Raw genomic sequence first — 12,928 nt, forward strand, 5'->3', positions numbered from 1 at the left:
ATCTTCCTTCTTTAAATCCATCTCTCATATTTTCTTTCTAGCTTCCTTCTTTAAATCCATCTTTCATATTTTCTTGCTACCTTTAATGCCCATATTCACTGCCCTATCTGTTAAAAACATATATACCAATGTTTTTTGGGCAATATAATGTTTTTCTCATATAAAAATGTAGAATATCAATGTTTTATACAAACTGAAGAAGACACACAGAACTGGCAAGTTCAGAGCACCTCTGCCCAGCCTATGTTGCTCTAATAAGCCTCCTTTAAAAAAATTGTACATAGGATCCATTTTTCTTTTTATCATAAGCTTAATTATAAGTGTATTTTTAATTACTAAAGTAATTATAAAACATAATCTGCAAATTATTAGCAATCTTTATTTTGATAGCATTCTTGGCAATAATTAAAACTTAGAGAAAGGCCTATGAACTTATTAGTCTACCATTAACTTTAATATATTGGAATTACTTTTAATTTTTTCCCTTCACTTTATTTTTACAATTAAAATATTTTTTAAGTTTTAATTTGTTAAAAATTAAAATACCCTATGTAAATAAAGGAAATATTTAAACTGGTGACTGCTAATCCTGTTAATACTCGACATAACTTTTCAAGGGACATCAGATACTAGAATGTAGTTGACTGAAATAAACTGCAAGGAGTAAAGAGATAAACTATGTATCAGGATTATGTACAGGTGTTGCCCTACATTAAAGGATGGAAATGAAACTGCGAACAACCCACCCCATGGTTCGGACGCTAGCTCTCTTACCTGCTAGGGGAAGCCCTTGTCTCCTCTCTGCTCCGAACACTGTGTTATCCAGATCTTCCAATGATGGCAGTGGCTCTAAACCAGCAGCCTGAAGAGAAAAAGGAAGATTAGTGCTATTCTCTCCTTCAGGGTTTCAGTCAGACTCCTTCCCCTATCAAATACAACCCAAGTATTCTCTCTCTGGGTCTTAGCAAACTTACTCTTTGAAATTTTAATTCTAATGTAGTTCTTCCCAGGTTCTCAGTTGCTATTAACATCATATGTACAGTATATTATATGTATTTGTAATTTTGGCTATATAGTTTTGAGGAGCAAGGATATTGAACTGTAGCAATTACAATGTATAAGTTTAAATTTAATCATACTGAAAATCTATCAGTGATTATAGAATATAACTATGTTTCATATATTGACTTCTTACAGGCATATATCCTAGAATCCTCACTGAAAGGAATCCCCAGTTCATACCTGTGCACTTCCATTTATTACAAGTAATATTTTGAGGCTCTTCATATGAATACTACGATCCAGCAGTTCCACAGCCTTGTCCAAGTCATCTTGGGTGGTTAATGGAATTACCAACTAAACAAAAAGGAACATAAGGAATTGTGTAGCCATCTCATCAGCTCAAGTACTTACAGGAGTATCTCCATTACTATGGAATTATAAATCTCAAAATACATTGCTCTTTGATTTGTCAATATAATGAAATTCTGAATGAATATATGTATCTAGGTTTTTTCCTTCTCATCCTACCATCACTGAAATCATAAAATGAATATGAATAAATTTTTTGCTTTATTATACATTAAATTTTTCTAGAAAACATATTTAAAGATCAATTTTCTAGAATGTTTCCATAATATTGTTAAACTTAAGTTAGTCTCTTCACCTCAAAACAGCATTAAGGAACATATACAAAAACCATATAAAAATATTATCTTTCACCTGCATTGATGAAATTTTTATTTTTTAAAAAATAATAACCAGAGATATGCATTCTCACTAGTGCACTTAGCGACATATAAAATATAGATGCGCATCGGTGACAAGACACCATGCGTGGGGGGTGCCACCAGTAATGTGCCTGCACTCTACAGTCCACCTTGCACTCCTATCTCTGACCATGGCAACTAACATTCCATCTAAGACAAGTAAGCTACATAGGTGAGCCATCCTACAATAAGCCCTGAATGCTGAAATCTGCTTTCATTAGTCCTCTTATGGATCAGATGTGATAAGGGACAGAAGCACCTAACAGTCTGAGGGAAAAGCAAGATTCATACTACCTAACGAAATACTTGTTTTAAATGTAAATTTACTAGCTTAAGACAACTCTAGCAATAATCTTCAAAGTACGTTCCATTTCATTAAAAGGACAGAATAAAAACAAGCAAACATATTCCACACTTGTGAGCCTGCACTCACACACACAGTATTATAGGCCATTCAAATGTAAAGGCCCGGTGAACTAGTTAAGCGTCTTGTACAGTATACACACCTAGCAGACACGGATTCCCCCTAAACTAGCAATGAAGGCAGGGCACAGCAAGAAACAAATTCTTGGCAAATACTGTTTAATAAATATCATAGGGTAAAAGCTTCACCTGTACTCAAACCCACTAGGTGACATGGTGTGAACTCATTCTCTGTAGATTTCTTTTATGAAAACTACTCCTTGTTTAAGAAAGGCTGCCAGACACAAACACAAGCAGGACAAATGTGAATTACATCATACAATGTGCTTACCCTCACTCAGTACTTGAAATTATATTCCCAATTTCTGTTCATAGCAAATTTTATACTGTTATAACTTATCTACTAACAGGCCCTTTTATCCTCTGAGAATTTTTTTCTAAAACAAAAACAATAGAACATTAACTGATATCAAAAAACAAGTCTGATCTACTTAATTAAATTCTTTTCATTTTTCTATCAATCATGAACCCTTTGTTCCCATCTTTAATAGCTTTTAAATTATATTTTAAACACTAGAAAACATTTTAAAGCAATGTTAAGGACTGTTTGGCCAATCTTTCACTTAAGGAGAAAACCTGAATATTTACTTTAACTACACATTATTTATAATTGGATTGTTTACTCCTCCAAGGAAAAGACACTAGTTTAAATCACAACAACAAAATATTAACATAAACAATTCTGCAGCTTGCTAGAGTGAAACCTGGACATTCTGGAGGAGCCTGGAGTGGCATCCTGGTCTACAGCTCTGATGTAACTCTCTCATATGTGCTAAGGGCACCTGTTACAAATTTTAAAACAAGAACTAGAAGTCAAGAACAAGTTTCACCTTGTCTAAATTATACTAAATAAGTCACCCAATATTTTCCTGTTTGGTGAATTCACTTCAGTCTCATTCATAAAAATCTATTTCCCTCAGGCTTATTACTGGTAAATCAGTTGTATGTTAATAAAAATAATTTCTGGAAAGGAAACTAAAATTGAGTCCAAAATCTCATTAAACAGAACGTAAATCTGAAATAAGTGAATTATCTTTTAACTTTACATAGTGAAACATGAAAACTGTTCATAAAAAGGTTCACCCTCTACCCATCTAAAATGGGGAAAGTCTTAGAAAATCCACTTACTTTGGCCTGCATATCCCCGTCTATGCCCTGTGACAATACATACCTGCCTGACACTTTATAAGAAAAAGATCCAATCCCAGCTTAAATTTCTTTGTTTCAATTCTGGTAAACCAAAATAATTATTTTAGAACAGAGGATTTTGTATTACACAGAAAAAAAATATTTATAGAACTGGAATAAAAGCAATATCAATGAGTTTTCTGCATGTCTACAGGTCCATAAAACTAATATCTCTTTTAAGTCTTTCCCTAGTACCCCCACTGTCCAAGGACATGCACCAGGCTTGTCACTCTGTGAATCAGAACATGGTTAACTCAAAAAATCACAGGTTCTCACAGAAACTCAGAGTGCTAGGAAAATGTTAAGCAATGTAATGTTGTACCCTAATGCCTCCTCTACCATACTTTTGCCAAGAGGACACCCAGATATAAACGGCAAAACCACTCTGAGAAATTCTTCAGAAAGCATGAGAAAAAGAAGCTGATATGGAGAAATTTCCCAATATTTGGAAAATGGGAGCAAGTTGCTAATACCTGGTCAACCAGCTCTACATCAATCCTCAAGAAAACCCTAGAAAATATTATATGCAGGCACCCCCTGCTTTAGAGCACATCACCTACGCTCTTCATAGATACCGTTTTTCCACCAAGAGAAGGTTTGTGGCAACCCTGCCTCGAGTCTACTGGCACCATTTTCCCAACAGCAGTTACTCCCCTGCATCTCTATGCCACATTCTGGTAATTCTTCCAAATATTTCAAACATTTTCATTATTATTATAATTGTTACAGTGATCTATGATCAGTGATCTTTGATGTTACTACAGCAAAAGGATTATAATTTGCTGAAGCTTACGATGATGGCTAGCATTTTTAACTATAAAGTATTTTTTAATACCACACACTTAAGAGACTATAACACAAGCATAACTGCACTGGGAAAACAAACAATTCATGTGACCGGTTCTATTGCAACAGTCACTTTATTGTAGAGGTCTAGACCGAACCTGCAGTATCTCCAAGGTATGTCTATAAACAAATTGGGAGAACTCAGAAAAAGAAACAGCAATTTTAAGAGCTCAGACAGGAACAATATGAACAAATCATGCCAAACTAACCTAATTTTTCTTGATAGACATACTAGACTCATAGGTCAAGACAATATTGTAGTCAATGTACCTTGGCATTTGAAAGTTTTCCATGACACAATTTTATTTACTTATTTATTTTTCCATGACACAATTTTAGACCAAACAAAACCGAAACAAAGATACATCTGGGTTCCCCAGAATCGTACCATTAGATAAAGATTCAAGTATGTTTATAAAAGATATTAGGAAACACTGGTAGGGTAATCGGGAAGACAAGGAAGAGAGGAGGTCCATAAAAGGTGTAACATCTAACAAGTTAGCACATTGGGCAAGTGGGGTCCATCCATCCCCATCTCCCACCACATCCTTGAGCCTCATATCACCAATCCCCATTCCCTCCCTTATGTACTTCAGCTTATATCCTACAGTCATATCTCTGAGAAGTCCTCAGAATCTCAGGGGCTGGCAGTTGGAAATCAGGCCAGCACAGACACAAATAAGTGCCAAGACAGGGTCAGGCAACAAGAGGTGTTCATAGCTAACCAAAAACCCAAAAAGTATTTGAAAAATGACATTTTAAGGTGTTACTAAAGTATGATACTCATCACTTTCTTCAGAAATATTGTTTGTTTGGATATGGATTTTTACTGATTCAAAATATTTTCCACTTTATAAGTGGTATCTTTAGACAAGCCATATTTGCATGTTCTCCTGCTTTAAAATGACAATAATTCATCAGAAAATCTAATATTTCAAATATTTTTATTAGCACAATGCTTTAGCATTTGCAAAGCACTTGCACATCTTCCCACTGTAGGTGGAACTTCCCACTGTCATTCCATTACCACTGACATTTTTTTCTATTCCTGACACACAAGTCTTTTCCTTCCCAGGATCTCTGCATGCTGTGCTCTCAGGCTGCTCTCTACCATGAATGCTATTCCCCTCAAATTCTTTGTAGAGCTGGCTTTTCATACTTCAAACCTCAATAATTAAATATTACGACCTCATTTAGCTCTTCCTTAAATGGCAACCCACTCCAGTATTCTTGCCTGGAAAATCCCATGGATGGAGGAGCCTCTTAGGCTACAGTCCATGGGGTCGCAAAGAGTCAGACACGACTGAGCAACTTCACTTCACTTAGTACTAACTAAATAAGACATCTACTGCCCTTGCCTTTATCCTTTATCATAATATTTTGTGCATTTCCTTCAAAGAATTCACATATTTAAACAATTCCATTATTAACTGTCTACTTCTACCACAAGTCTATAAACTCCATTGGGGCTGCAATTCATAAATTATAACCATCATGCTTTGCAAATTCAATGGATATTTCTGAGAGGGAAAAGAAAATGAATTAACCAATTAACTAAACTGTCCCTACAAATTTTTAAATCTCAAGATCTTGATCTGAGATCATAGGATCTGAAAGAAATCTCAAGAGATTTCCAATCCAAATTTTACAGAAGGTTCAAAAGGGATTCCCCAGAACACAGAGCTCCTTAGTATCATAGAGAGCCCTTGAGATTACATACTGACTCCCAAACACAAACTAACAATCTAATCACATCCTTACCAGCCTGAAAGCAATCTTCTAAGTTTTAACTGAACTGTCCAACTACCAAAGCCCTGTCGTCTCTGTAGAAAAGTATACAGTATGAAAAGGAAAGAGTTCATCAATAAAGAACAAAGAACAAAAATAAAACATAAACAAGCAGCAAACTTCTAAGCAATACACGTATTTCCTCCTTTAACAAATTCTCAATTACTGCATTGCAGCACCTTTCAGTACCTTCCACAATGAAAAAATCCATTTTAATAGTTAAAATTTACTACTGATATCTTATTCCTCTAAAATACTACATCCTTATTGATACCCAAATAAAAGCACAACCATCTTAAAACAATCTCTTAAATAAACACACTATTTTTCCAAAAAAAAAAAAAAAGAACTATTCAAAGTTAACGTGCACATATTTACCTCATTATTGGTATAATGCAGATCCATAGACTGCCCAAAGGCAATTTTAGCTTTAGACCTCAGGTCTTCCAGTTTAACTGGTCTGGGGAACTGAAGGATTCTATGTAAACAGAATTTTAATATATTTTATTTTCTTATGCACAGTTAAATAACTTACTTGTAACAGTTATCTCCTGAATACAGAAATACAAAATCAAGTTATAAATATTCACTTTACTTAAACATTACAATGGCTCATTTCTGATCAGGTGCACTAACATTTTAACATAAAGCTCAAGAACTCTGTAGTCTGTTCTAGCCTAATAAAAACTATAAAAAGGAAATTCTCAAAATATAATTTGCACTGCTATTTACAAGAATATTAAAGAATAATGTAAAATGTTCATTTTGGAAAGTGATTAAACTTAACTACGTCATAGCCCTACAATGAAACTGTTAAAAGAATAAAGTTGTTCTTTGGGGATCCAAGTTTTGATTTCTGAACCCTTATCAACTCAATATTTCTGAGTGCACGCGCGCACACACACACACACACACATATCACGTAAGCATCAGTTCAGTTCAGTTCAGTCGTACACATCCCCAAATAAATATTTTTAAAGAGTTAAAATTTTTTAATCCTAGAATTTTCTTCTTATTTCACAAAGGATTGACTTGTGTTGCCCCTAGGGACCATGCCTCTAAGCTTGGAGACTATTTACTAGACTGTAAGTTTTGTAACAGGAGGGATCGTGCATATTTCACTTAACTTTATTCCCTTTATAGCTCAGCATATAGTAAGTACTCAATAAACAGTGCTCAATGAACTAAAAAAAATTGAGAATATATCCATAAAAGTTATAAACAGGAAAAAGTAGACAGGACAACACTTGTATGATGTATCTGCATTGCCTACTCCCTTCTTTTAAGTTTACTTATTTTTTAAAGTCCTTATTGAATTTGTTACAATATTGCTTCTGTTTATGCTTTGTTTTTTTGGCCCTAAGGCATGTAGGATCTTAGCTCCCTGACCAGGGATCAAATCCACAGTCCCTGCATTCAAAGTGCAGTCTTAACCACTGGACCGCCAGGGAAGACTTTCCATCTCTTTTTTTTAAAAAAAAAATCTCTGTGTAAAACATTTTTACATCTTCAGGTTATACGATCTGTGAGCTTTTTAAAATCCTTAAGATGGACAGATCTTTCATTAAATTAATGACATTAATAATAGAAATAAAATTCTATCTTCTTTAACTTCTACGAGGTTTTGTCAGCAATTCTGTTGTCAACCACTACTACGACCATTTCCACCATTCCACTGAGATACAAATACCCAGCTGAAGGGTAGTCTTCCACCTTTGCTAAATAATTTATAGTCACCAGTCCAACACTTTTCTCAATGTTACTAATTAAATACAGGTCAAATGATTCAAGTTTTTTCAGAATACTCAAAATTATGAACTGAAGTCCATACACCTAAAATCTGTATAGTATCTGAAGAGATGATAGAATTATAAGGAGAAGAATATTTAATTTCCACTGAGCAAAAAATTTCTTAAATGGTAATATTTAAAGCTGCATTACACAATGACCTTACTTATTTCCTAATACTGCAAAGTAAAAACATGGTTCACTTCTGATGCTTAGCCTGAAATTTGATAGATTCTATCTTAAGTACAAGTACACATTACAGTTACCAACAAGGACTATTTCATTCTCAATTTGTAAGCCACGAGGACCTACATTAAAATCTAAAAAGAACCTCTAATATCTTAAGTAGGACATGCATTTGATTAAATTAATGAACTGAATATAATGCTTCCTTCCTTACCTTTTTTCTCCTCTGTGTTCAAATTTGACTCGGACATCATTCTGTAAAGAAATGATAAGTCATGTCAGAGATCAGATAAAATTCCCAGAATTTCTAAATCACTTTTCTTTTTAGTCACTCATTTAAGATAGAGCAGAGGGGGAAGGAGGTTTCAATCAATGTCAACTCCAATCAATTGACAGTTTCTACCAAAGAGCTGACTTGAGAGAATTAGGTTGCTTAATCTGGGCTCAACAGGAAAGAGCACCAAGATCTACTAGTGATGGCATCCCCAGTATGAGATATTTACTAATTCTGTTAAAGGGCAATACAGAATACTACATTTCCACTTTTTATATTAGATGTTCCAAATAAATTTCATGTATAAGAATAAAAATTATTTTCATCTGTAAATACAGAGAATAATCAATTATTTAAATAAAAGCTATTTGCTTGTGTTACATGCCTTAGGAATTGGATGAGATATCTACTCTAGAGAGAAGATACCACAAATGAAACTATCACTTAAAAAAAAACAAACTGACACCCTTATAGAAAAACCTATGACAAACAACAAAATACTTGATTCAGAAGTATAAAAGCTAATCACTTCAAACAAATCCTCTATACAATTAGGATATTCAAAGAAAATAATTCACAGAACTATATATTTATTAAAATATTATTGAGACAAATACCTGCTTTTTTGGTGATGAGGATTTTGTTTTTCTGGTTTCCTGTAAGGATAATGCTGGTCGACTGGCCTTATGCAGAACAGCCAAATCTTGCATGATTGAGTTCAAAGCTTGCTGATCATCTAGGTATTTGTAAAATAAAACATACACAGAACTGTGATTTCAATATGTATTTATCATAGACATCAATACAAAATTTATAATAAAATTTAATGCATCTAGAACACTTTCAAGGCCTGCATTTGTTATTTTGGTGAAAAAAAGCTTAGTTACTTAAAAACTGAACATAAGTAACATTAAAACTGCACTATATCAAGTGCCTGCCTCACACTAGGTGTTCACACAAGACATTTATAAGGCAAGTACAGTCGTTCTGACTCTTCTCCTGATGTAATATCCTAGGATATGGGTCAAAACAACCCTGTCATAACAAAATCTTTTCTATGACTCCTAAACAAAACATCAACAAGACATCTAAAATCTTAATTAAAACAGTAGGGGAAAAATAAACACCTTTCTCTAAATATCATCATTATTTAGCATTTATGCTTAAAATACAGAATTCCTTTCAGAGTTTTTCTCTTTTATCAGTACTTCAAGTCAGGAACAAAGGAAAGCTGTATCTGTAGATAAAGGCCTACTGATATTTGGATGTGGTTTTGTTGAATATCTTCACCATAAGGTTCAACAAGACTACATTAACAGACTAATGACCTCAACCACTAACAACTCAAAAGGTATCAATGCAAGAAAAATTCACCTCTTAGAAAAAAGTACCGAATCCATAAAACTGAAATGATCATGAATCATGAACTTTTAATCTTTTCCAAACATACCAAAGATTTCTTTCTAAGACTATATAAGCATGAGCATCCTAGTAATGATAATTATATGACCGCTGGACAATTTAATTGATTTTTCACTAGTAAATCAATTTTACTAATGATAATCAACAATTGGTAAATAAAGGAACTGAGGGACTTTACACCGTACACTTTACAATGTAACCATTTTGGTAACAATAATTTATGTTCCAGAGCAGTAGTAATTAAAACACGCTTTATCCTATAAAGGGAGATCATTAAAAAAGAATTTGGCAAGTCAATGGCTCTATCAGTCTTTTGAACACACATACAGCTTATTTCTTTAACATTTAATTTTTTTACAACACTCAATATATTCTGTTCTACAGTGAAACTACTTGCATACTAAAATTCAAATTATGGCTCCAAAGATTTTGTTAACAAATTCCAGGTCCAGAGAAAATTCTAATCCTTCAAAAAGTATTATTTGTGAAATAAAATTTATACATAATATTAGTTTAGCCAAACAGTAACTGAGCCAATGGGTCTAACGTAATTACAACATGTGCACCATGTAGGGGTCGTCCAAGCCAGACTATGTCATTTATTGATAAAATATAAATCCTTCCTTAGAAGAAGAATAAGCTGAAAATACTATGAACTGGAATGAAATTATCTGATATAACTTTCTTATGAAAAGTAAGACCTGTAATTCTACACTAGGGAGAGGAAAACTTTTAATACTTCCATGTATCTATGTCCTAACTATTTTCTTCTTTAAGCATGTGAATTTAGGCATTTTCACAATATCTCACATTCAACATTACATGTTTAATAACACCAAAATAAGTTTATAAATAAAAGTATATTTTTAAATTTAAAAATAAATTAGAAAAAAAACACCAAAATAAATAATATTATAACACCAAAAGCCTTCTTGGGAAGGCTTTGGCTTAAATCTCTTATCACGTTTACATATATTAACTCAGTATATGTAATACATGATTACTCTCTCTCTATATATGTTGAGTATGTATTACATATACTGAGTTTAAAAAAATGAATACCACTTTCCATAGTACATGTAAAAAAGCAGAGAGAGCCATTTGAATAAAAGTAACTTCTCAGGGAGATGACATACAACTGAAGGGTTACTTAACTGAGTTCCTTCTTTTTTCTGGGTTGAAGGAGAGTCAGATGCTACATAAGTACCCAACAGGAAACTTACTTTTGATAAGGTGTAAGCTAACAAATGCCAAAGGATCAAGCAAAGTGGTGAACATACACTACAAGCACTGTTCTAACAATTCTTAGATTATTTTACTCTATTAAGAATCTCTATGGTGGTTACAGGTGCCAGGAGGATTAGACAGGTTATAAATGTCACAGGATCATGAGTTGATCTATACGGCAGAGAGGATGCTCAGAGGATCCCACAGTCTGACCAAGTCACACAGAATCAGCAGTGGATTTCTGACACACATTAAGAGGACATTTAGTTGTTGAGCACAAACCCAGAAAATGTTTGGGAGGTAATAATTTAAAATAAAAGATTTACCAGAAATGCTTAATTTATTATCTTTTATGATTAATTCATTATACTTAAAAAAGTATTTATAGGAGAAAATCTTCAATTAAAATTCAAGTATCTGTGATGCATCCTTTTAACTACTCATAGTTTCCTGAAACTACCTTTGTAAATGTTTTTAAGCAATGACTATTCTTTGCATACTATGGTGACAGCAACAAAAATGAAAAGCTGGTGTGAATTCAATAGAAGTTCCAATTTGGAACTGGAGGTGAAGGTGACAAAAGTGGAGCATTTGGACCACCTGCTGGCATGGCACTCCTGGTTACAAAAAGAGGAAATGGAAGAGAAATTCAAAAAGCAGGAAGGTGGGGGCTTGCCTACACATTTGCCACAACACACACTGAAAGTGTGCTAGCCCTTCCAGTGAAGAACACGGACAAATTTAAGTTCTTTGGCTCTAATGTATATACATGAGTGAATAATATCTTTGTTAAGCAAGGGATAGGAAAACTGTGACAAAGACAAACATTGGCAAGTACATGTCAGAATTAAGATATTGGTACAAGATACTGGTCTAAGTTTAAAACCTTAGCTTCCAACTGCACCGTCTATTTTCCCATGAGGGCAGGACAGGCCATTTGCTCCATTCCTTTCTAGTTTTCCCTGTCCAATCCCTGCCTCACATTGGAACCCTCAACTCCAAGGAGAAAAGGAGGGGGAAAAAAAGTACAGAAGAAAACAAAAAGATATATAAACTTAACCCCCACAATCTATTTCCATACTTTGGCCTTCCTTTCCATTAACATTATGACACCACAGAAAACTCACAAAGAGTTGTAAAACATATCCTCCTTGAGCACCAATGATTTTCTCCTTATTCTGTTATAAAGTTTCATTATTCATTATTTTTATGCAGCTACTTTCTTTAGTCTATCTATTACTACACTGTTGAGTAATTATACAACAATCCATTCCTCAGCATCTACTCAATCTTTAAAAGTCAGGTTTCTTTACCAAGAATTTTATCTAGCCATCAGACTCTAAGAAAATCACAATCCAAAAAAATAAATAAATAAAAGAAAGAGAAAAGAAAATCACAATCCATATTAACAGTTTATTTTGAACGTCCACATCATGTCTTGCACAAATTGGTTATCCCAAAACTGTAAAAGTCAACACAGTAAGTGCTTTAACTGAAAATCTATTAAGTAAATAAATGTAAAACATATAAATCTACTAAATCATAAGATTTCTTCCTAAGAAGCTCATCATACACACAGAAAAAGCCTCTACTCCATATTATCCTTGAATTATAGATGAGAAATGCTTTTAGTTGGAACTCACCCATCATGGCAATCAGCTTGACTACTTGGAAACTAGGGAAATGGTTCTCCCATCAGCATTCTCTGTGGCCTAAGGAGGTAAAAAATGAGCACAGTAAGTTAGAAGAAAGAGAAGAGGGAGCCATAAAAAGAAAAAAATCAGCATAAGTAACACTAATGAGAATGTACAATATTAATATTTTACACATTTTTATGTGTAAGGGGAAAGTGCCTTATTCTTCCCAGATATTCAATTATTGAGAATGAACTAAAAATCATTATTACTTTATATTAAATTTATTTCAGTATTTTTCAGATTCCTGTCTATCTAAACTA

At 33.6% G+C, this 12,928-nt stretch overlaps 1 protein-coding gene across 3 annotated transcripts in view; it reads right to left on the minus strand.

Moving 5' to 3' along the window:
• Positions 1–12,928, minus strand: part of MAP3K2 (mitogen-activated protein kinase kinase kinase 2) — an 84,753-nt gene that overhangs the window by 22,967 nt on the left and 48,858 nt on the right. For 2 of the 3 annotated variants that reach the window (XM_065931961.1, XM_065931962.1), the window contains exons 2-7: positions 12,615–12,683; positions 8,940–9,058; positions 8,263–8,303; positions 6,453–6,552; positions 1,243–1,356; positions 775–862 (exon numbers count right to left, since the gene is read on the minus strand). In XM_065931961.1, the coding sequence (XP_065788033.1) occupies positions 775–862; positions 1,243–1,356; positions 6,453–6,552; positions 8,263–8,303; positions 8,940–9,058; positions 12,615–12,621 (469 nt within the window). In that variant the 5' untranslated portion in view covers positions 12,622–12,683. Of the gene's footprint in view, positions 1–774; positions 863–1,242; positions 1,357–3,423; positions 3,460–6,452; positions 6,553–8,262; positions 8,304–8,939; positions 9,059–12,614; positions 12,684–12,928 lie in introns of those variants that run through there. The other variant, XM_065931963.1, reaches the window with a different exon arrangement.

The sequence above is a fragment of the Muntiacus reevesi genome, chromosome 3, assembly GCF_963930625.1.
Source record: "Muntiacus reevesi chromosome 3, mMunRee1.1, whole genome shotgun sequence".
Taxonomy (NCBI): domain Eukaryota; kingdom Metazoa; phylum Chordata; class Mammalia; order Artiodactyla; family Cervidae; genus Muntiacus; species Muntiacus reevesi.